At 44.1% G+C, this 26875-nt stretch overlaps 1 protein-coding gene and 1 long non-coding RNA gene across 3 annotated transcripts in view; one reads left to right on the forward strand and one right to left on the reverse strand.

Annotated features, from left to right (window-relative positions):
* The first annotated feature begins 238 nt into the window (after nucleotides 1–238).
* Nucleotides 239–26875, forward strand: part of Ptger3 (prostaglandin E receptor 3) — a 71219-nt gene continuing 44582 nt past the window's right edge. For both annotated transcript variants that reach the window (XM_042280200.2, XM_015993803.3), the window contains exon 1: nucleotides 239–1228. In XM_042280200.2, the coding sequence (XP_042136134.1) occupies nucleotides 410–1228 (819 nt within the window). In that variant the 5' untranslated portion in view covers nucleotides 239–409. The remainder of the gene's footprint in view (nucleotides 1229–26875) is intronic.
* LOC143274024 (uncharacterized) lies at nucleotides 8702–10346 on the reverse strand. The gene is made up of 2 exons (XR_013052456.1): nucleotides 9339–10346; nucleotides 8702–9000 (listed from the first exon to the last, which is right to left on the reverse strand). It is a non-coding gene; the product is annotated as an uncharacterized LOC143274024 (long non-coding RNA).

A 26875-nucleotide genomic window follows, 5' to 3' on the forward strand; every position in this document is an offset into this window, starting at 1 on the left:
AATCAGCATTGTGATTCACGCAGATAATAATATGTGCAATTTCGCCTTTACTTTTCCTAGTTGTCACACATGGAATCCGTCGAGCACTTTACAGAGTCCGACGCGGGAAGTGCCCCGGAGTTAGTGAGTGTGGGCCGAGGGGGGCGCTGCACCAGGTGATCCCAGCCGACCCCGCCCTTAGCCTGCCCACGCCCGGCACCGCCCCTCAGGCTCCCAGCTGCGGGAGGAGCCTCGCGCGGCGTCGGGCGGCGCCTGCCGGGACCCCGCAGCCTGGCGCGGGCAGCGGCGGCGGGCGATGGAGAGCAGAACCCAGGCCCGCGCCATCCTTCCGCGCACGAAGCTGCCCAACACCTGAGTCGGAAGGCCTCCGCCCCGCGCGCCTTTCCGCGGCACTGCCACTCTGGCCGGCATGTGGGCGCCGGGGCGCTCCGCTGAAGCGCGCAGCAACCTGTCGAGCGCAGCGGAGGACTGTGGCTCGGTGTCCGTGGCCTTCCCCATCACCATGATGGTTACCGGCTTCGTGGGCAACGCGCTGGCCATGCTGCTTGTATCGCGCAGCTACCGGCGCCGTGAGAGCAAGCGCAAGAAGTCTTTCTTGCTGTGCATTGGCTGGCTGGCCCTTACTGACTTGGTGGGGCAGCTCTTGACCAGCCCGGTGGTCATCCTCGTGTACCTGTCTCAGCGGCGCTGGGAGCAGCTCGACCCATCGGGACGCCTATGCACCTTCTTCGGACTGGCCATGACGGTGTTCGGGTTGTCCTCGCTCCTGGTGGCCAGTGCCATGGCCGTGGAGCGCGCGCTGGCCATTCGCGCGCCGCACTGGTACGCTAGCCACATGAAGACTCGCGCCACGCGCGCTGTGCTGCTAGGCGTGTGGCTGGCAGTGCTTGCCTTCGCACTGCTGCCGGTGCTGGGGGTGGGCCGCTACAGCGTGCAGTGGCCCGGCACGTGGTGCTTCATCAGCACCGGGCCCGCAGGCAACGAGACCGACCCTGCGCGAGAGCCGGGCAGCGTGGCTTTTGCCTCCGCCTTCGCCTGCCTGGGGCTGCTGGCTCTGGTGGTCACCTTTGCCTGCAACCTGGCTACCATCAAAGCCCTAGTGTCCCGCTGCCGGGCCAAGGCCGCCGCCTCTCAGTCTAGCGCCCAGTGGGGTCGGATCACCACCGAGACAGCCATCCAACTCATGGGGATCATGTGTGTGCTGTCTGTCTGCTGGTCTCCGCTATTGGTAAGTAATTGTGAGCGTGGGGCATTTGTAGCTAGCGATAAATGGAAACTTTCTGGAAGTGCCTGGCACCCGAGTGCTCAGCAGGCCGCTGCTCCTGCAGCTTCGGGTTGCAGTCTCCAGCTGAACCTCTCAGCCGCTTGTGGATCTTGCAAGTACCAGCCCGACAGGGCCTGCCAGGTGCAGGTGAAAGTGTGGACAGCCTGAGGGTAGAGGTCTGCGAAAGTTCGAAAGTTCGGTACCCAAGAGCCTGACAGATCCCAGCTCTTAAGGCTTCAGCCACCCCGCAGCGGCTTCACTCCACAGCTAACCTTGACACCTTGTTGCCCTGCTCAGAGGCTAAAGGTTCTCAGCTAGCTACCGTCTGAGGGAAGAGCAGGAAGGCACAGTTGCCTCAGCCCCTGGAAAGCTAGTAGATAATGTGCACACTGCAGTGGAAGTCTCAGCCCAGTGACACCCTCCACAGTAACAGCATCACCCTTTGGCGAGCGATCATTGGGGTCTTGTTGCCCTCCATAAGGGCAAGTCCATGCGATTCCAGAGGCAGGATGTAAGGCTACCCCAGTCCCTGGCTCCCCACACCATCCATCAAAGAACTACCCAGAGGAAGCAGAGCTTCCGCATGATCCCTATCCCCTACTCTCACATGGTGTTTTTGAGGTTTTCTTCTGTGGCACTTGTAGCTAGAAACTTCTGTGGTTAAATGCGGTTTGCTAATTTGCAAAGAATGGATGCTTACTTAGGATGCAGGCAGCTTGGCTTAATAGATGTTCAGAGCAGCAGCCCTATGGTGTGGGCAGTTGCCGCCCATTATACACACATACGCACAGCTTTTAACAAAATTTAGCATTTCAACCATTTCATATGTACAGTTCAGTGAAGTCAGGAACATCATATTGCTGTGTGACCTGAGGTTAGCTTTCCCTTGAAACAGTTGTGTGGTTCTTCTTTTCCTCCACCCTCTCCTCATCCGTGATCATGACAAAGCAAGCCTTTGAGAACCCCATGGTGACTGTCCTGGGGCTGTGCAGACAAGGCAGTGCTGCTGGGACCTAACTGGCCACAAGTGACGGAGTGGTCAGTGTTCTCTAGGAGCTGGAACACAGGCTGATGTCATCATTATGTTTACCAGAACCAGCACCAATTTTAGACATTTACTGCCTTGGTTGAGGAATGAGGTGTAGGTGGCCAAGAAGAGGGAAATGAAGCTCCCAGAATAAACACTTCACTGAACTAGCATGGCTTTAAAGGCAAACAGTTTCCCAACCTATCACAATGGTCAGGAATCAGGAATCCCGCTGCCCTATGGTCCAGAGCATAGAGAGATGCCCTTAAAACACAAGAATGGGATGACTGACCATTGGATGATTCTAATTTGCTGCATTTAACTAAAACTTTATAAGTTCATTTCTCAACATGATTAGAATGAATTCAACATGAGATCATACCAGAGGGGAAATTCAGTTTCAAAATACGTAATTTTGTTTATTTCTGCATGTGTATGTGTGCTATGTATTCACGTGTATGTGAGTGAGAGCACACATGTGGTGGTGTGCACATGCACAGTTGGGTGCCTTTGCATGTGGAGACTAGAGACTGATGTCTTCTTTGGTCTTGTTTCACCTTATGTATGAGGCAAGGTCTCCTACTGGAACTCAGAGCTCTCTTATTCCATTAGTTAAGCTTGCTGGCTTGCTCCAGGGATCCCCTTCTCTGCTTCCCATGCACTTGGGTTACCATGGCCAGCCACCACACCTGCCCAACACATTGTCTGGATGCTGGTGATCCAAACTCTGGTCCCCATACTGTGACTAGTACTTTACCCAGCCCCAGAATAGGCACATTAAAAAATGGTTTCAATTTCTTTGGTGTACCATCAAAATACATATCAGCCCATTGTCAGAAAGAGCTATGGTGCAAACAGAATTTTTTTTGGGGGGGGGCAGGTTAGAAGGTTACAAGAACCCCATGAATTATGTTTTCACCTGTAAATGTCAACATGAGAAATTGTCTGCATATTTTCTAACTAGGAGTACAGTGGAGATTTCCTACTGTCTTTGGAGAAGTTGGGCATAGGATACTGACCTAGTTACCCATATTCTGCTTGGCTGTAAATTTACCTTGTTTCAAAGTTTCTCTTATAATAATTATTACTGTGACAAAATGTAGTAGAACCAACATCTGTGAAAAAAAAAAAGAATGAACACCCTGTTTCTCCCCATAAAATAAATTACAGCTTCTGTCCCTTACCATCACACATGTAGTGTGTGTGTGTGTGTGTGTGTGTGTGTGTGTGTGTGTTACAGAGCTTCTCTCTCCTAGAAGCTTTTCAGATTACAAGATGTGAAGCTGTCAAGATGATGAGATCAGTAAGAAGTGGCCTGCTGGGTAACTGGTCTGTGTTTAGTCTGTGTTATTAGATATCAAATTGCCATTTCATTAACATCAGCCAGTTGACTCCACAACCTACTGACTTATTATGATTTTTTTTAAAAATCTCTCTAGGCCCACCAAATAGTCCGGTGATTTGACATAATCATCAGATTCCTAGACACAGGAACCCTTAGGATGCTGTTCAGACAAGGCCAGGAAGACACTTTGTATTTGTGTAGCCTGGTACCCCCAAAGAGATGTGACTGATACTATAGCCACTAAAGAACAATAAATCTGAAGCTATGGATACTATGAAGGGTGAGGTCTGATGGGCAAGCCACTGCTCATCCTCAGTCTTGGGACTCGACACAAGAGCCTGGAAGAATTTGTCCTCATTCCTGAGATAGCCACATCCCTGCTCGGTGCCCACACATCCTCATAGGGATACTTCAGTGGAGATATATTTTAAGTGGCATTTGCTTTAATAAGACACATGAGATAGATAGGCTTGGTAGATTATTTTAGGGGGCAATGTGATTCTACAGCATGTAAAACTATTTTGCCCCAACCCCTAATTATCTCTAACTGTAGCTCCTGCCATGTTTGGATGGTGCTCAAGGAGAAATTAAAATTCAGATATGCACCTTAGGAAGATTTGGCTATAACTTGTTTTATGAAGTGAGAGTATTCAGAATTCATTATATTTTAGAGTTTACTTCAATATAATATATTGGTTCTCCCTTTCCCTCCGTCCTCTTTCTTATTCTGAGCACTGGTGGTAGAACTGAGGGCCATGCACTATAATTTCAACTCTAAATAGACTTATAGAAAATGAGTCAAAGAGGAGCTGGGGAGGTGGATCAGCAGGTAAGAGCACTCGCTGCTCCTGCAGAGGACCTGGGTTTAGTTCCTAGTACCCACATGGCAGTTCAGCTGTCTGTGACTCAAGTTCCAGGGGATCCAACACCCCCTTCTTCTGATATCCATGGACAGCAGGCATGCACCTGCTACACAGACATGTGTGTGTGTGTGTGTGTGTGTGTGTGTGTGTGTGTGTGTGTGTGTGTGTGTTTGCAGACAGAATACCCATACACATAAGAAGTTGTTTTTTTGGTTTTTGTTTTTTTTCCACAACAGTAGAACTTCCACACTTATGTGTGAAACAATTAAAAAAAAACACACACACAATGCAAGATAGGCTGGAATTCATGCCTTTGACTCTCAGAGGAATTCCCTCCTGAAAGAGGTCCCATGGCATGGCTTAACCTCGAGACTGACTTTAGTGTGTCCAGAAGCACAGCCAGTGAGGACAGTGTGCACAGTGAATCACAGAGATGCATGTGAAATCTCCATAGAGCCAAACGTACTAATTTGTCCCCAAATGGCAGAATGAAGACTTCTCTTTGGGTGGCAGGCAGCAGAACCCTTTGTATAGAGATTGAGAAAACAATCATTAGGAGGACTCTGGTGTATGCGGTCTGGAAAATGGTGAGGCTGGCTGCTACTTTATTTTGAGGTCAGTTTGTTGTTAGGGATGCTGGTTATCGAAAAGGAAGGAAGAGTATGCTATCTGGGTGGAATCCTGTGTTGTTGCAGCGCTTTACGAGCAGCCTCTCATTTAACTGAGTCCTCTAAGACTGTCACCAGCACCCACAACACCAAAATTCAATCTCGATCTTCCATGGAATTAGAACCAGAGTTGTGACCCAGGACACCCACGTCTGACTTTACTTTCAGTTTTGGTTGTGGTTTGCTTGCTACTTACTTTGCCTAAAGGCTGGGAATTCTAGCCTTAATCACAGCATGGGAAGCCTTGTACCTTCTGATCTGCAGTGCACAGAGGTGGTCCTTCTACTGGGATAGTGTCACTGGATATCACCTGACATCACCATTCAGTGCATCCAAGCCTGCAATTTGGACAAGGGACAGTTTGGTCCATGCTGTGTACTGATGAAGCTGAGTATGTAGGTGGGAGTGGAGTTGCTGACTGATACAGCTGAAAGCCAATATAACCTAAAGATTAATGAGATAAATCATAACTAAAAGATGTAGACATTTAAATTTGGGGTCTGTGAGAATGCAAATAATTCAGCACTTCTTGAGCATTTGAGGGGAGTCAGCTGGTCTACAGAATAACAGAACTGTGAGCCACTGGCCTTTCTCATTTTGAAAAGCAGCAAAAGTCACCCACACCAGACTAATACTTGGGAACATGCATCACAAACATTTATAACAGCCTGTAGCTGCCCTTCAGTACTGCAGGGTGTTGTGGAATCATCCAGGGCAGCGCTTCCCTTCTCTGCCCTTACACTGTCCTCCAGGGCAGTAGGAAGCCACCCAGACTCTCAGCAGATACAGTGCCTTTAACTATGTAGGGTTCTGCTATGTCTCCATCTTGGCCCTGAGGCCCTTGGCACTGATAGCTGCAGTGTGTTGGAAGCTTCCTCCTCCCTCATCATGGAGGTAAGAGGGCAGATTAGACTTACCTCCCACCAGCCACAACTCTTAAACTCTCACTTTCTCCCAGAGATGACAACTTCCACAGATAAAGATGGGAAGTGGTTTTCCTGAGTTCTCTGCCTAGGTGTACCACAATAATGCAGATAAATACAGTCATTCATTCTTTGAAGATGTGGCAGATGGACAGCATGCGGCGGCTTCTTTGGTGAGGAGAACCTAGGGGTAGCGGGACAGCTTGAAAACTTACTGTGACCCAGACCTGCTGTTGTCTTCCCACAGAACCCTGTCCTCTCTGTTCTTGCACTTGTCACTCACCCCTCAACTCCCCAGCCCCTCTTGGGCTGCTAAGCCTGCCAGTGAGAGGCCACTGTCAAAAGAGCTCTCCCTTATCTTGGTTTCATGCTCCATTCTCTGCCCCCTTCAGGCAAGTGATTGACACCTGCCTGTGAGACTATTTTCTTTTTTTACCATGAAACAGTGATTAAAAAATGCCAGCCCATCTCACAGGGTCATAATGAAAAGCTAGGCAGGTGCATGTGAAAGTAACAGGCATACAGTGCTTGATGCTTTACTTCTGAGCTTGGCAAGCTGGTGGCTTTCCTCCATAAAGGAATATCACCACAATGCCTTGTGAATGGCAGTATTCACTTTAATCTGCCTTCTAGGACATCATCATCATCATCATTACAAAACTGAAAAGATGGAAGTAATGTTTTACAGCTCAAAACAAAACAGAAAAAAATGAAAAACCTACCATTTCCAAAAAGAGACAAAAGTAAGAAAAGCACCAGATTATATGTACACACGTTGCATTTATAATTCATCGTCCCTTTCCTCTCACCACATCCAGGGCTGCTAGCCACTTTAATTCTCTCATCCCTGGACAGCTGTCAGGGGCTGCCTTTCTTTAAAGCTTGCTAGATTCCACTCCCCTCTCTTGTGGGACAGGGGTAGCCACACCATTGTGCTCTGGAACCTGCCCAGCGCCTGTGACAGCAGGAGGACTCATCATCTGCAGCCAGCCCCCTGCTTCAGCAGTCCGTCTCTGGGCTGGAGGTGAGCTTCCGTGTCCTCTGCTCCCACACCTTGTAGGGCTCTTTTCTAGTCCGGGATTCTTTACACACACAGAGCGGACTTCACTTTTTGCAGTTGTTGTCTAGGCCAGGTTCTTCTGCAGACTTCACAAGGTGGGTCCTGTAGAATTATCTCTACAGGTAGTCACAGACAGCAGGGCCACACTGAGCCTCCACCACTGACGCAAACCAGAACTGAGTTTGCATGAGCCTTAAATCTAACCAAGTGTGGGGAGCTCAAGTTTTACAGTTTCTTGTGCTGACCAGGCTCTTGAAGCACAGGGTATTATTTGCAGAGTGGAGATAGCATGTTCTGTGGTGTGCCCAGATAGTCCCTGAATGATGGCCTGGAGGAGAGATTCTTAGGGATGGGTCCCTGCACTTACTCAAAGTTCACACATTGCTTCAGCAATGCAGACTTCATGGCCGTTAACTGAAGGACTAAGAATGAAAGATAGAAGCAGACATAGAAAGGGAAACTTGACCGTTCACTACCCAATTCTGCAAGAAAAAAAGAAAGGTGGTTATTAATTTAGGCAAAAGCCGTGTCATAAAACACAGGTTATGTTTGAGTTGGAAGCCCATTGTGTTCAATAATTATTAATGAAAAAAAAAAACAAGTATAGTTTTAAAAATACACCCTCTGTTATTTTGTAATGTTTCTTAAAAGTAGATTTCATATGATTGTCATGTTTTATGTGTCTTCCTGAACACTAAATAAATTTCACAGTTAAGGATATATTGCTGTTACTGGCGTGAGGCATCAAAACTTGAAGCAGATATCTTGGCTCACTCTTGGGAGGTGAAGGCAAGAATGGTACTGTGAATTCCAAACCAGCCTGAGCTAAGGAGAAAAAACAAAGACAAGAAAACTCTCAAAATCAATAAATAGAAACAAGTAGAAAGGTGTTTTTTTTATTTTTTTATTTTTATTTTATTTTATTTTATTTTATTTTTTTTGTCGGGGGCAGGCGGGAGAGGCACATTGTTCAAGTTGAGAATGAGAGATTTGAAAGGCAAGATGCCTTGATGGGAATTATCACAATAAAGACTATCTTGGACTATGGAATCCCCTGGTAGCTCTTGTTGCCTACTACTTTATCTGAGCTAGGTTCCTGGCAGATCACAGAGTTCCCATTTCCCCTGCAGGCCCCCAGGCCAGTGTCCAATGCAGGGCCACTCATCTGATTCCTTTGTCATGTGTCGGAAGTCATTTATCTTGCTGCTCTTCCCTCTTCTCAGTAAGACAAAATCGATGCCCATGCTAACCTTTTCAGTTCTGACTTCCTGTGGCATAAAACAGACAAATGTGTCCCTGCTTTGGACACAGTGTTGGGCACAAAGGAGAAGGCATCTGGCAAATTTCTGAGGGAGAAGCACTGAAGCCTACATGTAATGGACATGTTTATAAGTAAACTTTGCTAGCCTGTGTGTCTCTGTGCACATTCTTTTATCTAGTCTCTCTGTAAGTATTCATGAATACTTACTACCATCCCCCCACACTGATGGTTCTGGTGATACACAGCCAGGAGGCCTCCTCATATAGGCAATGGTGAGGCAGCCACACAGCTCTAGGGGACATTATTATCTTGTATTCCACACCAAGACACTATGGTGTTTAAGTGCAACCTGCCCAGCTTCTTCGTAGCCATGATGGTAAAGCTAAGTAGGCACATCATCTTCCTTCATGAAGCTTTTGGTAGACAGTATACTTATTCCCATACCTTGCATACCCAGCTTTGTAGGCAGTGATGTGATCTGGACTGAGAAGACCCTGGTGGATTAGAGGCTGACATCAGAGCCCTTGAGTCTGATGACAGAGAGATGTAGACACACCAATTAGAGGAATCCCTCTCCCCTTAAGAGTTTCTGTAAAAGATGAGAAGCAAGTCAGTTAGCACAATATTGATGACAGGGAGGCTGGCAGTGGGGAAACCAAGTTATGAAATGTGGTCAAACTGGACTAAAGAGGCAGGTGCCTTGGCAGGTGGCTGTAGAGTTAGGAATAAGAATTCCCATTCCTCCTGGGGAAGCTATCCACAAGGCTTTCCCCACTCCCTGAAAGGGAAGTGGCTGCTCTCAGTTCTAGCTCATGGGTGCGAAGTCTTTGGGTATTTGGTGGGGGGATGATGTTCCCCTTCGGAGACCTGACTCAGAGCACTCCCACAGAGACACACAGGCTAGCAAAGTTTACTTATAAAACATACCCTGTCCTATGACACTTGTTCCTCCACATAAGGTCCAGACTGAGCTCATCTGCAAGCCAGACCTCAGTGGAAGCTGCTCATTGCGTTTGTGATTAAACTAGCTCTCAGGATCATCCAGTTTCTTCCAAATGGCAAGCAATTCACAAGTTCATATTCCATACATTCAAATCAGGATTGTCACACAACAGAAGCTTATTTAAATCCACGCTAGGCAAAAATGACAAACTTAGGGGCCAGGGCACATGCTTGGCTCCGGTAACAGCCAGGGTTGTCAGTTGCTGAAGTGGCTGGAGACAGCCTTCCTCTTGTATCTCTGACTTTGGTGTCCTGCCAAGTGTCCAAATCCCCAGTTCAGGCCCTGCTTCTCAGGAGCCAACCTCAGCTTTGCTTACAGCTTCAAGTCGCTAGGTTTATATTTACAGTCTGCAAGTGGGGCTTTTTTTTCACAGCAATACAATATTTCAGTAACGATGTCATCTTTAGGCACCATTTAAACACCATAGATCTCTCTCTTCTGTTTTGCTCTTTTACAAGGAACAGCTAGAGATGACAAAAAGTCTCACTACCCTGCGTCATCTTCAAAGACTTATGTGAGTTTTTGCAAAGCTGTGATGAAGGAGTTCAGCTTGAGAATCTTCCAGAAGTGAGTGGAGAGTATATCGAGAGGTCTGCAGCAAGACTCTAAATGCTCAAAACTGATCCTTAAGTGCCATAGGGAGGAGGTCATTAAAAGAGAGAAGGTCTTGATTTTTCCACAAAAGGAAACCTGTAGTCTTTATTCTCTTATTAAGTTAGCGGTTGTGCTGAGGCCTACATTCAATAATTTAAAATTATTTAAGGATAGTGGCCTCCTCTAAGATTAACCCGGATCCAAAAGTAAATTTCTTAACATTAGCTTTTGTTTTACAAAAGACATGAGGGAAATTCTGAATCCCTTTCCTCTGGCATCCACTTCTAATTAAATTAAGCTATTGATCAATGTCAGGAAACAGAAGAATGTTCTGACTTCAGAGCTCTAGTCTCCTTCCTAGATTTGGCTTTAGCTAACAAACAGCAGAATCTTGGGACAATGTGGAACTCGGGGCTCAGTGAGAAGCTGGAGGCTTGACTGCTGTCGGCCATGTAGGCTCCCTTGGCAGAAAACGTTTTCTGCACACTGCTGATGAACAAGCGTTCCTAAAGATTTGGGGTAGACATGCCTGTGTTAAAGGGTCAGGAGAAGCACCAGGCACCCTGCCTCTGTTTTTGGAATGGAGAAAAAGGAAATCTCCTAGAGGTTGTTTATTAAAATAAAAGACAGAGTTCATTTCTTCCATCAAATCTGTGTTCAGAAACGTTAGCACGTACTATGGCTGTCTTTTAGCTGTGTGTTGCTGGGGACATTAAGTAGCAGAGGACAGTGAAGACACACAGCCAGGAAAAACAGACTCCTGTGTGCTGAGTGACTCTGTCAGTCTTAAGAGAGTTTCCCTTCATGGTATCTGATTTAACCTTCACAAAGACAAGTTCAGAGTTTCCATTCCCATGGTTTTCAGCTGACTTCATGAACTTTCAGATTACAAACCTTTCTGGATCAAACTTCTAATAGTTAGTAGACCAGACCCTTCTACACACTCTGTCTCATCAGTCCATTTTTGATTAGCTTGCTTAAACCCTTTCAAATCACTTCATCAAGAAGAATAAAGTGAAATAAAATCACAAATTCTGTGCAGCCCAGCAAACCACCGTGATTAAAGACCTCATGGGATATGCAGCAATTTATTAATCAACTGGTATTCTTAGCAACACAGGTTTCTCAGGAACATATTTTGAAAATCCCTGTAGAGGGTGATAGAAGTTTTATCTATCTACCAGTAGTCTGTTAAAAGGTTCCATTTCCCCATAATACCTCACAATGTAGAGAGACTTCTCCATGTGTGCTTTAGGCTTGGGACAGTCACAGAGTGACAAAGTCTTGCTAGGCCAGTACTTTTCAGCTGGTGGAGTCTCCAGTATTCTTCTCACTAAAATATGTATAAAGCTGGTTACTGGGGGGACCCTTTGGTTAGTGGGAAGATATTTGACTATAGTCAAAATTAGGATGGCTTTTTGATATGTATGATCTTTGAGCATGATGCAGCGCAGCTGGCATTCCATTGTTTTCTTTTGTTGTGGAGAAGAGAAACTGTCAGAGAACCCTAGGGTGATCCCAGTGACTGCAGCTGAGGATCTGGGCATGTTGTTTTTCGCACCCTCTTAGCCACAGTAAGAAGCTTCTGGATTCTTTAATCCCAGAGCCTTGGCCACTGCTTCTCTTGCACACCCACTACATTCATAAGACTTGGAGTTCCAAGAATGACTCACACATCTTCACACACAGACATATGGACTCTTCCTCTTCCAAAATTTTCCAAACCATCAGCTGTTTTCCCCCTTCGGTAAGCAGGGCACTTCCCTAAACCTGGGGAATGATTGGCGTGCCCTCCCCCTCTACTCCTTAGATGCAGGTTTACTTACTTTGACAATGAGGAGAGTGCCTTGCACTGACTCTAAAGCACTCACTTTAGAGGGCCAGAACTATGCATGTTGGGCACTGTTTCACTTGTCTTGCCAACCACACCTTGTATACAGATGAAGATACAGCTTTTTGATACTAAGTCACTTTTTTATGTTACAAAGCTAAAAAAAAAAATGCAAATCCAGCCTCTATACCAAATCTGTCTGGCTTTATTGCCTGTGCAATTAACAAGCAACCTACATAGTCTCCCTCTTGTCAATATTCTTGTGTTTATCTGGCTCATTATAAAGTATAAATTGCTTAAGAGTGAAGATCATGCATAATTGATAATGTATCTGTGTGGCCATAGCAGCCACTCCATAAACAACCATGGAATAAATGAAGAAGGGGGTTGTAACATATTGAAAGGAGGCAAGGGTTTTGAATCAGAGATTATTCACAAATCCCCATTCAAAGTTTTACATGTACTAGGTGGTTTTTAATATTGGTATTAATCCTGAAACATGATTGGTAGCAATACTTTGATTTTTTTTTTAATTTTCTGACTAAACAACATGCCTTAAGGCCTACACCCAATAAATGGTATTTAGTGAACCAAACCAAAATTTTTATTCCAAAGCAATAACTGGACTTGTACTAATGAATGAATGACTGTCCAATTGCCACAGCAAGGCTCATGAGCTCTTTAACAATATTATACCTTTTTTGTAGTGGTTAATAGTGTTTCCAATTTGTTGCATGTAATAAAAACTCTTAGAAAGACAAAAATACCTTTAGGATAGATAAGAAGGGTAGAAACAACGTTGCTTTTGTAATAGAGAGCACTTAATTAGAAGCAGCTGTGAGAACAATAGAAAGCAGCTGTTCCAATGCCTGGAATCCACAGAATGAAAAATGAAGAGGAGGTCTGGGAAGGTGCTCTGGGGATAACCAAATAATGGGAGACTCAGTAACAGAGAAACAATGAAGATAGCAAATGGAGAACAGTGCTGCGAGGACACTGCCGAGATTCACTGTATGCTGCTCCCTTCACAATCTGTTTCATCCGTGGCCTTCCGTGGGCAGAAGGTTGCTAGCACAGGCTTCTCAGTTAACCTCCCCGACTGAATAATCTGTGCTGGAAAGATGGTTCATGGCACAAGAACATTGCTGTGCAAGCTTGGGGATCTGCTGTCAGCTCCTCAGAACTCTGTGAAAGGCCCAATGTGACTGTATCTGTGACGCTAGGGGAGGGGTTGGGAGACAGGAGGATGGCTGAGGCTCTCCGGACACCAGCCCAGCAGAAATTAGCAAACTTCAGGTTTGGTGAAGGACATTATCTCCATGGATAAGGTGGAGACACACCCATGATCATGCAAGCAGCCCTAATAAAACTCGGAGGGCCATTTAAAAAACGACATGAAGCCAGGTGGTGGTGGCACACACTGTTAATCTCAGCACTTGGGAGGCAGAGGCAGGCAGATCTCTGTGAGTTCAAGGCCAGCTTGGTCTACAGAGCAAGTTCTGGGGCAGCCAGGGCTACAGAGAAACTCTGTCTCAAAAAATCAAAAACTAAAATAAAATAACAAGACATGAAATCAGGACAGAGACTTGTTGGAATGAAGGCTCGGAATGAGTTTGTAGGTGAGAGAGGACAATGGGGTGAATACAATAAAAATGCATTAAGTACATATATGAATTGTCAAAAATGAATTAAACTATTTTTTTAAAGTTTTGAAAGGTGAGGGGTTCTTTCTTTCATTTTCCTCTCCCTTTTTAGACAGGGTCTATTCTGACTTTCCTAGAGCTTGCTACATATTAGATCAGAGTGGCCTCTAATCCACAGGAGTCTTCCTGCCTCTGCCTGCCAAGTGCTGCAATTCAAGGCATGAACCATGACAGCTCACCACTTAAGAGGATTTTGTTGTTAATGTTCATTCCTGACCTAAATACATTCCCATGACCAGGATACAAAAAAGCAGAATGTAAAACATCTCGGTACATTTTAAAATCAACATTTAGGTACATTGAATAAAATTACATATTTTTCAAGATCAAATCTATGAGTTTCTTTTTATCATTTGAAAATGAGTCTACTAGAAGGCTGAAATGCATAATATGGCTCACATTTGTTGCTTGAATTCTATTCCTATTTCCATAGTACTGCATTAGGCTGATGGTTTTGTACTTACTTTATTTTAACAGAGAAAACTTCTTTAATAAGTCTCTTTAGAGAAACAAAATTCTGCTTGAATAGGCTCAGATATGTCCGAGTCTTTATCTTCTAGTCCTGCAAATTCCTGAAAATACTGACATTACAACTTAAAACAAATTCACCAAAAGCTTTTTCCTTGAGATAATAGTGAGAATAACTTTGTAATTGCATACTTAAGCTCTATCCTGGGAGGCTAAGTGCTGTGGTGAGAATTGGTTGCACAGTTCACCTTTAAGGAGAGACAGAGATAATGCATCCGAGTGATGAATCTTTGCTTTCATGGAAACCTTAGGAAGTCAGAGTTTGGGAGAATAGGTTTCTCCCTCTTGTGCCTCCTTCTGTGGCTATGTTGCTGCTGAACAAATTATATTAATTCCTGAAAACCAATGGACCAGAGAGAGACTCACCAAGACAGCAAACTTAGATGAAGAATCATTGAAAATGTCCATATTCTAATGTTTTAATCTTTCTTGAGTATCTCAAGACTGGTATAAAATCACTAAGTGCTGACCACAATTTAAGTGCCAAATGACACTTGGCTTCCACCTGCCACCTGTGTAGTGAACAGAAGGAAAGAGTGATCGTAAGGCCACTTAGAGGAGGATGACTGGAAAAGCATGGGCACCCATGAGGAACACAGCAATGTTCATCCATTGTGTGTCATGACCCTCTTCCTCCTCACTTGGGTTTGTACACCTAAATGATGACAATGAAGAGATGTTTGTGCATTTCTCATAATATACAAGCACAATGAAACAGCAACCAGCACGTGGGTCTTACCCAAAGTCTATGACTGAGACTCAATTTACCAAATACTTCCAACCTATAAGTAAAGCAGGTTGAAGAATTGGCATCTTTGAGGCTTGTATCCCCAAAGGACTGTCTTCATTTCTGATGTCCCCAAAAGGAGACAGGGCACTAGAAACATTTGTCAGCAGCTATGGTATGGGTAAGAACTCCATTCAATTAACAGAGTGAGGGCAGCACTAGAAAGTGAGTGTCCCCTCGTGTCATCCAGCCACTGAGACACTTTCAGCCCCTTAAGCTGTGGATTTGACCTTGAAGGATAACTCAGCCCTTGCTTACAGTCAACAGGACTGAGGTTAATATGAGCAAAGTGGTGAACTCCACAAGGGTTTTTGGTGTTGGGAAAAAGAAAATTAATTAACATGGAGTCTAGAAGTTCTGATACCTTTGATGACTATAAGCCTAACTCTGGCAGGAAGATTTGCAAGCCAGTTGCATTGTGAGGGTGGATATTGTGGTATGAATGCCCCTCTAAAGTCTGTGTTGCCACTGTAACAGCATTCAGGTGGGATTACAGGGGATGAGGTCTGAGGGGACCACCCTCCTATGGATTAAAGATCTCATGTCATTAGCAGGTTCCTGACTCTCTGACTGTAATGACTTCATTTGCCTTTCTGCCATCCTCCCTAGATTTTCGCCCAGTGCTCTTGAACTTCCTAGCCCCAAACCACAGGCCAGCAGGCTAGTGCTTATGAGTGGCCGTTTTGGTTACTTTTCTTTTGCTGTGATGAAACACCATGAGCAAGGCAAGTTATAAAAGGAAGAATTTAACTGGGGACTTGCTTACAGTTTCAGTGTTCTAGTCCATGGTCATCATGGTGAGGAGCATAGCAGCATACAAGCAGGCATGATGCTGGAGCAGCAGCTGAGAGCTCACATCTGATCCACAAGCAAGGGGGCAGGGGTGGGTGGAGATTGAGAGAGAGACTGGGACTCTTGATGTGGGGTTTTAAACCTTAAGGCCTACCCCCAGTGAAACACCTCCACAGCCATAGTTCCTAATCTTCCCTTAACAATTCCACCAACTGAGACCCGAACATTCAAACATATGAGCCTTTGGGGTCCATTGACATTCAGACCACCCCAATGACCCAAGCTGTGAAATTCTGTTTAATAACAGAAAACAGACAGAGGCAATGTGGCACTTCTCAGATTCTGTTGTAATACTGGTCTTGTTTGAAGTGGGGAGTGTTGGACTCATGCGTGGCACGCTCGTGGCAGTAGGATGCTGACATGGAGTACTAAGATTTGACAGCAAGTATCCATAGCAAGGACAGTATCATACTCACTGTGTCTTCTGCTTTTTCCTGGGGGGGTGTTTTTTGGAGAAAATGCTAATAAATAAGCAGAATATAGAAATTTTTCTAATGATTCAAGATATTTTATTTTAAGCATATACTTTTTTCTTATTCTTCAAGCTGAACCCATCAGGTTCAAGTCAAATCACAGTTGCTGTGATTTGAATTTCAGAAAATTCTATTTAAAATTATGAGTGATAGGAAGAGGTGCTTATAGTCCATCTGAATCTTGATTAAATGCCACTCAGAAAGAAAGGAGGAAGGGAAAGAGAGAGAGGGAAGCTAAATTTGAGATTGGTTCTTAGACTAAAGACTCCAGGCTCTTTACCACAAAATGGAGAACACACACTGTGCCCTTGGTTATCATTCATTTGTAAATTTAAAGGTATTTATTGTTTACATAGTATGCTGTTGTGTGGGTCCTTGCCATGATACATGTACAAGGTGGCGGTTTCTCCTTCTCCTTCTTCTCCTCCTTCTCCTCCTCTTCCTCTTCCTCCTCCTCCCTCCTCTTCCCACCTCTCCTCCTCCCCTCTCCCCCTCCTCCTTCCCCCTCCTCCTTTTCGATTTTTGTTTGTTTGTTTTTCAAGACAGGGTTTTTCTGTGTAGCACAGGCTATCCTGGAACTTGCTTTGTAGATCAGGTTGGCCTCAAACTCACAGAAATCCAACTGCTTCTGCCTCCCTGGGATTAACATCGTGAACCACTACCACTTGGCTAAGGCTTCTAAATAGTGTATTTCATTCCTTAAGCAGGGATTTAGCTATTCAAATTATAGAGAGTGAAGACTGTCAGGAGAATATGTAAAGTGCCATAATTTTGAAAACTCTGAGAACGCTTGAAAATACTGAATCATTGTTCCTGAATCTCAAAGACTCACATGCCAGGAATCTGTAAACATTGTTGATGAACAAATGTTTTTAAAATTAAAATAGACAAGTTTAAAAAAAAAGCATGCAACATCAGAAAATATTAAAAGTGGAAAGGGAAATAGAGTTAAAGGGCTTCATATCAGACTATGCCTGGGTCATAGCAAGGCTGGCTTTTGACCTACCAGATAAATTGGTGTTTCACATCCTTACAAAAATGAAGCAAAATTAGTCACGCAAATCAGGAGGATGGACTTCCCAGAATTAGGGACCCATGCTTGTAAAGGTCCAAAGACAAAGAAAAGCCAGCAGAAATTTAGACATGTTGAAATGGTAGCTAAAACCCCAAAATAGAGTGAGATTGTTTGTAACTGAGAGACTTAGAAAGTTGGATGAAATGTTCTGAAATTCCAGATGGAGTTGTTCCAGAGGCAAAGACAGGAAACTGGCCCTGCAGGGGAAACAGGGTCACAGATGCTGTGTCTTCTGAGAGGGGATTTAATGCTGTGAACAGCACATGAAATTCTCTGGAGAATGGGCATGGAGAAGCTGAAGCTGAATGGGGTGTAGGTGGGACTGTGAACATAGAGGTGACTCCGTGTCTGTCTACATCGTCCTATAAGATGAAGGTGTTCCACAGTGCAGACCCAGAGCTGTCTTTTTGACACACTGCAAAGTTAAATAATGATATTGTCGAATCAGGTTAGAAAAAACAGTTTTGGAAAATGCCATAAGGAAACTTATTGTTTTGTATGCTAACTTAAAAAAGTCAATTAAAAAGCAGTACCCAAGGCTGAGAAGACAGCTCAAATTGGTAAAACGCTTGCTGTCCCAGCAAGAGGACCTGAGTTCAGATCTCCAACACTTACATAACAGCTGGGCACAGCAGCCTGGGCCTGTATGTAGCTCCAGTGCTGAGGAGGGAGAGACAGGAGGATCTCTGGAACTTGCTGGCCAGCCAGCCTAGCCTAAACAATTTATAAAGTAAAAGAAATCTGATCATTAATCTATACCGTGTGCTGACTACAGTACAGGAAAAGATGTATTAGTATGCTGTGACAGTAACAGAAGCCAACATTTACCACAAAAGTCCTTTGCCTTTAGTGAACCCTAATGAATATGTTGGTTAAGCCAGTTTTTTTTTGATAAAATAAAAACGGTTTTCCTGTTAATTGTTAAATTATACAGACATTGGCTGAATAGAATTCAAACCCTAATGATCACATGAGGGTTTTATGCTGGATCGAGCATTAATATTTCACCAGGTTACTAGACTGTTTTGAAGAGCTAAGTAATCCAACAATATTCTAAATTGAGTGCTTCTATTCTAAATATAAAACTAATATGTTTGTGGTGGAGAATTTGGGAAACACAGAAAAGATAATAGAAATTGTCTTTATTCTTGCTCACTGGTAACTGCTGCTAATATTCTGCATATATACACAGAAATTTATTTTTATTTATTTTGTTTTCCTTTTATTTTATAATACCATTCAGTTCTACATATCAGCCACGGATTCCCTTGTTCTCCCCCCCTCCTGCCCTCCTCCCCTTCCCCCCAGTCCACCCCCCATTTTCACCTCCTCCAGGGCAAAGCCTTCCCCAGGACTGAGATCAACCTGATAGACTCAGTCCAGGCAGGTCCAGTCCCCTCCTTCCAGACTGAGCCAAGCGTCCCTGCATAAGCCCCAGGTTTCAAACAGCTAACTCATGCACTGAGCACAGGACCCAGTACCACTGCCTAGATGCCTCCCAAACAGATCAAGCCAATCAACTGTCTCACCTGTTCAGAGGGCCTGATCCAGCCTTTGGTTCATAGTTCATGTGTTTCCATTCGTTTGGCTATTTGTCCCTGTGCTTTATCCAACCTTGGTTTCAACAATTCTTGCTCATATAAACCCTCCTCTTTCTCACTAATTAGACTCCCAGCGCTCCACCCGGGGCCTAGCCATGGATGTCTGCATCCAGATTCCTCAATCCTTGGATGGGGTTTCTGGCCCAACTATTAGGGTGTTTGGCCATCACATCACCAGAGTAGGTCAGTCCCGGCTGTCTCTCGACCATTGCCAGCAGTCTTTTGTTGGGGTATCTTTGTGGATTTCTGTGGGCCTCAATATGGCGCTTTCTTAGAAAATTGGGAATCAATCTCCCCCAAGATCCAGCTATACCACTCTTGGGCATATACCCAAGGAATGCTCAATCATACCACAAGAGCACTTGCTCAGCTATGTTCATATCAGCATTGTTTGTAATAGCCAAAACCTGGAAACAACCTAGATGCCCTTCAACTGAAGAATGGATAAATAAAATGTGGCACATATACACAATGGAATACTACTCAGCAGAGAAAAACAATGACATCATGAGGTTTGCAGGCAAATGGATGGATCTAGAAAAAATCATCCTGAGTGAGGTAACCCAGACTCAGAAAGACAAATATGGTATGTACTCACTCATAGGAGGATACTAGATGTGGAACAAGGATGACTGGACTGCTGCTACTCACATCACCAGGGAGGCTACCTGGAAAACAGGACTCCAAGAAAGACACAGGGATTGCCCAATGACGGAGAAATGGCTGAGATCTACATGAACAGCCTGGACATGAGTGGGAATAATGAAGGGCGAGGGTCGAGGGAAAGAGAGCGGGAGATCCCAGCTGGATCAAGAACAGAGAGGGAGAACAAGGAATAGGAAACCATGGTAAATGAAGACCACATGAGAATAGGAAGAAGCAAAGTGCTAGAGAGGCCCACAGAAATTATTTTTAATTAATTACAGTTGCAGTATTTCTTTTGTTTCCACACCCTGGATATTTCTTCATGTTATTTGTTCTTCAAAAGTATGATTTTAAATGGCAGTGTTGGAATACATATACATTATGTAGTCAATGAAAGCCATTTTTAGGACTGGAGAGATGGCTCATGGGCCTTCTAAGCATGGGGACTTGAGTTCAGTTTCCCAGAATCCATGTAAAGGCAAGCACTGTAGCCTGTGTGCTCAACCCCAGCACTCCCATGGTGAGATGGGAGGCAGAGAATGGAGAATTTCTGGAAGCTCACAAGAAGCTGGCCTGGGCTACATGTTTATCAACAAAGATAGGAGGAAAGGACCAATGCCCAGAGTTGTCCTCTGACCTCCACATGCACACCATGACATATCTGAACCTACACACACACACACATACACACACACACACACACACACACACACACACACACACACACACACGTCCATTTTTACAAAGTTAGGCTTTTAAAATTATGTATTTGCATATTGATACGAACACTTCAAATATTAAATTAACCCATATTTCAATTCTTTCCTTTAAGCTCAACTTAAGGTTCTTCCAGTGGGCAGTGGTAGAGTTGAACAATTTTTGGTTTTATTTAAATTATATTTAAAAAAATAAAAAAGCAAGAACCTGGAGGCAGGACCTGAAGTGGTGGCCACAGAAGAGCATTGCATGGATTTCTGCCTTGAGTTCCTCTTCTGGTTTCCCTTGATGATGGGCTGGGACCTGTAAGCCAGATAAACCCTTTCCTCCCCAAGCCAGTTTTGGTCAGTGTTTTGTCACAGCAATAAAAAAGGAACTAGGACATGAGAACATGTTTGTTCCTGTGTGGAAGACCCACTCCCACTTTTACCCCAGGGTACTCTTGGGGAGGGAGGAGGGAGAAACTTTTAGATAGAAATATAGAGGGGAGAAAGACAGAAACATGATAGCTCGGGAGGGCCTGGATCCTTATCCACTGGTCCTCTCATCTCTTCTATAGGGCTATTTATAGGAATGCCAAGGGGTGGAGCAAAGACCTCCCCCTAGCTCAGCCAGGTGTAGACCCTTCCAATCACCTAGTAACCATGCACATGGGCAAGCAATCCTCTAATGCAGCTCAGATCCCACTAGGAAACCTTTGTTGGCCTCCACATTCCTGCACTGTCCTGTCTGGGAATGTCAAGGATTCTGCTGTGGAAGCCTGTGCTGTTGAGGGACAGATCCAGGGCTGGAAGCAGGTGCCTTGTGCAGACTGAAGGTCAGTACACGTCCCTGCTGTCACCTTTGCAAGTTTACTACCAGGAGACAATGTCAGCCCTGCTTCAGAGAAGGGAATTGTGAGATTCAAATTAATTGCCTGTCTCGAACTGCTATCAGAACTGAGTCCAACTTATAAAAGGACTTTAACTCTTGGGCAGCCTACAGCCTACATTTTTGCTCATGAGACCTCCTTTCCCCGAGCTTCATGAATCCTCATGCATGAATCTCCGAACTTCGTATTTTTTCTTTATTTACACCAAAGATATGAAGTTTCCCTTGTGAGGAATTGACTTTCACTTCATAGCTTCTTCCTTTGTGCTTATTTTATTTTCCTCTGTCTTCCAACTTTATTCCAGAATTAACCAGAGAAAGCTCAACCATATGGCTGTACACAGGGCCTCTAATCCAGCTAGTGGTTGGCAAAACCCAGAGAATAGAGGATGCCCCTGAAGCCATGAGTGATGCCAAAGCTGGCAGGAGGAGAGGGCCATGGCCAGCCTTGTTTTCAGTGTTTGTCAGCTGTGTGTCACCTTGTGTGTATATCAGATAAGCAAGGGGAGCCTCAGAAACAGCAGAGTGGGACCCAGCAGTGACCTGATAACTAACTACAGAACAGAGCAGCAGTTTGGAGAGGCAGCCATCCTTCCCTAATCCTCTAGCAATCCCTCACATCATGCAATTATGTGCTCAAAAGGGCCCAAACTGGTTTCAGTGTATTATAGTGCAATGTGTTCATCAAAGGACAGGGACTTCCAGTGGAGCAGGTTGCTCTGCTGCAGCCCAACGGAATCCAGAGCAAAACATCATAGATAAAAATTGGCTTATGAAGAAATTTCTCTTTAAGAATTACATTAGGAATGAAGTAAGGATGTGTAAATGTCTCATCATGGCGCCTGAGAGCAGCTTGTCAGTTTTAATCTCTGCTACACATATTAGTTTGTCTGGCTATACTCATCTGTCATCTTCAGTGGTACAATCGGCCAACAACTCAAGGCAAGGCACTATTGAACCACAAAGGTTAGTTCTGAAATTTTCTAAGTGTGTGAAGTCCAAGTTTGCTGCCACAGAGGAAAACCCAAGTGCAGAATATGAAAACTGCTCTTGCCGGCTTGTGTTCACATACATAGAAAAGCAGGGCCATGGGGTAAGAGGATTTGCTTTCCCTTGAGAATGCTGTAAGGCTCTCACCTGGCTGTGGACAGGGAGAACATAAAAGCCACTGGTTCATTCCATTCTGTTCCTGCTTACCTGTAGTGTAGTGATTTCTCCTTCCGGCTGACATTTGGGAGACGCAAAACACTCGGGATGCTGTCTCATGAGTCTCTTGACTAGATCCCGTGTTTTATGTAGCTGCTCAGAAGGAACAATAATCAATAATCGTGGTATATATACACATTTGGTTAAAAACAAAGAGAAAATCCCTTCTATACAAGCTGGATATGCTTTCTGTGTTCCTTCTCCCCTGTACAAAGTGCAGAACTGCATCAATTCATTCTACCAGAAGTTGTAGATTCATGCTCAAAGTTTTCTCTCAAAGTCTGAACAGCTTGAGAAAAATATTTGCAGACTCACACAAAAATCACCATCACAGATTAGCTTCTTGAGTATAAGGAAATCCACAGGCAGATGCCAACTTGCATTCTTATTCAGGACAAGATGGCAATCTGAGATCCACAGGCAGATGCCAACTTGCATTCTTACTCAAGATGAGATGGCAGGCTGAGGCCCTGCTTCCTTGTCTGCAGTCAGTGGAAATGGAGCATTATGGGTGCTGCCTCCAACTCCAATTATCTGTGTGTGTTCCAGCTCATGATTTCTGGGAAGAGCTGGTGTGGCAGCCTGGGTGCCAGCTATTACTTAGAGAGCTTATTCATAATTTTATAATCACTGCACTGCCAGTGGGAAATTACCAACCACTAACCAGTTTAAGGCACATGGAACCTATGTTAGCTTTATGAAAATAATTTAAAATTATTAGTCTCATAAAATTAATTTAAAAATAATCAAGGACTTTGCAAAAATGACTAAAATCTCATTTTAAGAAGTCTTCTTCTGAATATTCATGACTATGAAGAATTAAAAAAATGCAATATTCATTTTATAAATGAAAATGAAAATATAATTGCTAGCAATTTTAAGTAACATGGCCAGAACAATTCCTGAAAGACAGATAGTGGCCAAATACATTTGGATTTTATTTTTTATTTTTTATTTATTTTATTTTTTTTTTTTTTGGTTTTTCGAGACAGGGTTTCTCTTGTGTAGCTTTGCGCCTTTCCTGGAACTCACTTGGTAGCCCAGGCTGGCCTCAAACTCACAGAGATCCGCCTGCCTCTGCCTCCCGAGTGCTGGGATTAAAGGCGTGCGCCACCACCGCCCGGCTACATTTGGATTTTAGATGATTATACTTTAGAAGATTCTTTAAGAAGTAGGTAAAAGTTTTGCAAGTGCTTAAAATAAAGGGAAAGAGGATTGATTAGCATGTTTGTCACAAAAAACCCTGAGCTTAAAAGAACAGTTTTAAAGCTCATAATCAAATACAGTGAGTACCCACACACCATTGAATAGCACACATTCATCTATGTCTGTTGTCAACACAGAAACCGAGGTCACTCAGGCAGGTGTTGCTGGTGATGTTTTACCTTTGTAGTTCTTAAAAATGGTCCCAAGAAAGTGAAGACTGTAAACAAGCTTTATCCCTGAGTGAGAACGGCATTTTCACTCACCAGTTTCCTTATCTGTTATTGGAGCTCAGTCTGGTGGAGGTATTAATTTTCTACTGTGACTATAACAAATTATTAGACACTCGGTAGCTCAAAAGCCACAGAACTTTGTCTCAGAGCTCTGCAGGTTAATCTGACATGGGCATCCCAGGACTGCAGCCAGTGTGTCCGGGAGGCCACATTGTTGCCTGATTTTTCCATGTGCAGAGACCAAAGCAAGTGGTGTCCTCATCAATAAGCTCTTATCCTCAAGCTTTTCTGGATAACCAGGGGATAGCGATTGTTTGGGGGGTTTCTGGGACACCCCTTCCCCAGCAGCAACTCAAAGGGAAGTATCCTGCACTTGGTGAAGGGCTCTTTGTTTGATAACTGTGGCTTCTGGGACCAGTATTGTACCCTGGCCCCTCGTGTAGGTAGCTCCGATTACACCCTTTCCTATATACATACATATTTTAGGAAACTTTGTTGTAGAATATTATTTTAAGGTGTGTTGCTTTTGTTTATGTTGCATTTGTTAAACTCTGTGAAGCTGTTACTGTGCTTATTTAAAACACCTGATCATCTAATAAAGAACTGAACAGCCAATATAGCAAGGCAGGAGAAAGGACAGACAGGACTGTCAGGCATAGAAATATAATAGAAGAAGAAATCTGGGAGAAGGAGAAAGGAGATCTAGAAGTGAAAGGAGGAGGAGGAACCAGGGGCCAGCCAGCCACGCAGCAAGCCATGGAGTACGAGTAAGTTGTACAGAAGTAAAAAAATGGGAAAAGCCCAGAGGCAAAAGGTAGACGGGGTAATTAAAGTTAAGGAAAGCTGGCAAGAAACTAAACAAAGCTAAGGCCGGTCAATCATAATTAGGAATAAGCCTCTGTGTGTGATTTATTTGGGAGCTGGGTGGTGGGTCCCCCAAAAGAGCAGAAATTGAACAACAAAACTTACAGTTTTTTCCAAACATTCTTCGTTTGTGTACCTCCCCTTCCTGTGCCCTGCCTTCCCATCCCCTCCGCAAGCCTTCCCTCCACATTATTCCCTTTCCCTGTTCATATCCCTTGTGTTTTAGTCCCTGCTCCCTCCGTGGCTCCTTTCCAGTTACTGGTACTTACCGACACTCCATGTTAAACACATAAACATAAAGATTCGAACCTGGGACCCTCATGTAAGATAGAAGATGCATCATTTGCCTTTCTGGGCCTGGGTGACCTCACTTGATATGTTTTCCATTTCAATCCATTTACCTGCAAATTTAATAACTTACTCATTATAGCTAAATAAAATTCCATCATGTGTATTTAACACGTTTTCACTGTATGTTCGTCAGTTGATGGACACATAGGCTGTTTTTATTCCCTTGCTATTGTGAGTAGGACAGTAATGAATAAGTAGGTGTCTGCAGGTGTCTATATAGCAGGATACTGAGTCCTTTGGGTGCATGCCTAGGCTTGGTACAGCTGGGCCATAAGGCAAATGTATTAATGGCTTATTGAAGAATCTCCACACTTATTTCCTAATTCAAGAAATCCACAGGATCGAATTCCCACAACAATTTCTAATGTCTGCACCAGTTTTCATTCCCACCAATAGTGAAGAATGAGGGTCCCCTTTTCTGGTATCCGAACTAGCATTTGTTACCATTTGTTTTCTTACTCTTACTGACGCTGACTACATTAAGATGAAATTTCAAAGTTTTGATTTGCATTTCTCTGGTTAATAGGATGTAGAACACTTTAAAAAACATTTTCTTGGCCTATTTGTAAACTCTGTTTAACTCCCAAGCCCACATTTTTGTTGAGTTGTTTGTTTTCTTGATGCTTTGGTTTTTGAGTTCTCTGTGTTTTCTAGATATTAATCTGCCATGGGATCTACCATGGGATCTGCTGTGGGATCTGCCATGGAGCTATAGCTGCTAAAGATCTCCTCTCATTCCTTTGACTCTTTCTTCCACAATATGGATACTTTTAGGTTCAATCAGAGATTTATTTTTAATCCCAAACATTATAACACAGTTCAGAACCAAAGATATACTGATTAGCTACCTGCCAGGGGAGGCAGTCAGAAAACAGTAAAAGTCTGTTTCTGTAAGAAAACTGTATGTGCAGGAAAAACCCTGTGTAGATGTAACCAATCGTCTTATTAGAATAAGAAACACAGAGCCAATGTAAAAGAGAAAGCCGAGAGGTCAGAGCTCAGAGATAAAATCTTACCTCCTGCAGTGCTCCTAACTTCCCCGCCAGAGAGAGAGCTACTTCCTGTTTGTCTGTGTTTAAATAGTCTTTCTATTCTGCCTTCTCATTGGTAGTAAACCCAACCACATGACTGCCTCATCACTGCCTGTAAGTACCGCCCTCCAGGTCTTAAAGGCGTATGTCTCCAATACTGGCTGTATCACTGAACACACAGAAATCTACCTTGCTCTTCTAACCACCACGCTCTTGCTATGGCTCTAACAGCTCTGACCCCAGGGCAACTTTATTTATTAACATAAAATTAAAATCACATTTCAGTACAAATAAAATATCACCATAACCCTGTAGTTCCTAACACAGTAGTTCCAAGTCTGAGCTGAGGTGTTTTAAGACACTGTGTGTAGGCCTCACGTAGTGTGACAGTGTACATAGTCTAGAGCACATGTGTTACACGTTCCAAGCCGAGGCTGCAGCCCAGGACTAGAAACAGCCTGGGCCAGCACATCTGGAAATACCTGGAACTCACTCATTTTTGGTCATTGCACATGCAACAGCCTTTTACTATTGCCATATTTTTATTTTAATACTTTTTTTTTTTTTTTTTTTTACAATTTCCACATTCAGTGACACGACCTCATATGGGGTCACAACCCCACAGTTTAAGATGCTGCCCCTTAAATGTCAGGCATGTATTTCCACAGTTCTGGAGACTGGGGACTCCAAGGTCCAGGGGCGGCCTGGCTTAGTTCCTCATGAAAGCCAGTTTTCTGTCTTACAGATGGCTGTCTTCAGGCTGCATCCTCACAGCTAGGACAGGACCTGGTATCTCTCACTCTCCTTATAAAGACCCTAATCCCATCCCAGGGGCTCCACCCTCTGATCTCATCTAAGAACTGAGTTACCTCTCAGGTCCAGCACCATAACAGCAGG

This window comes from Peromyscus maniculatus, chromosome 6 (assembly GCF_049852395.1).
Source record: "Peromyscus maniculatus bairdii isolate BWxNUB_F1_BW_parent chromosome 6, HU_Pman_BW_mat_3.1, whole genome shotgun sequence".
Lineage (NCBI taxonomy): Eukaryota > Metazoa > Chordata > Mammalia > Rodentia > Cricetidae > Peromyscus > Peromyscus maniculatus.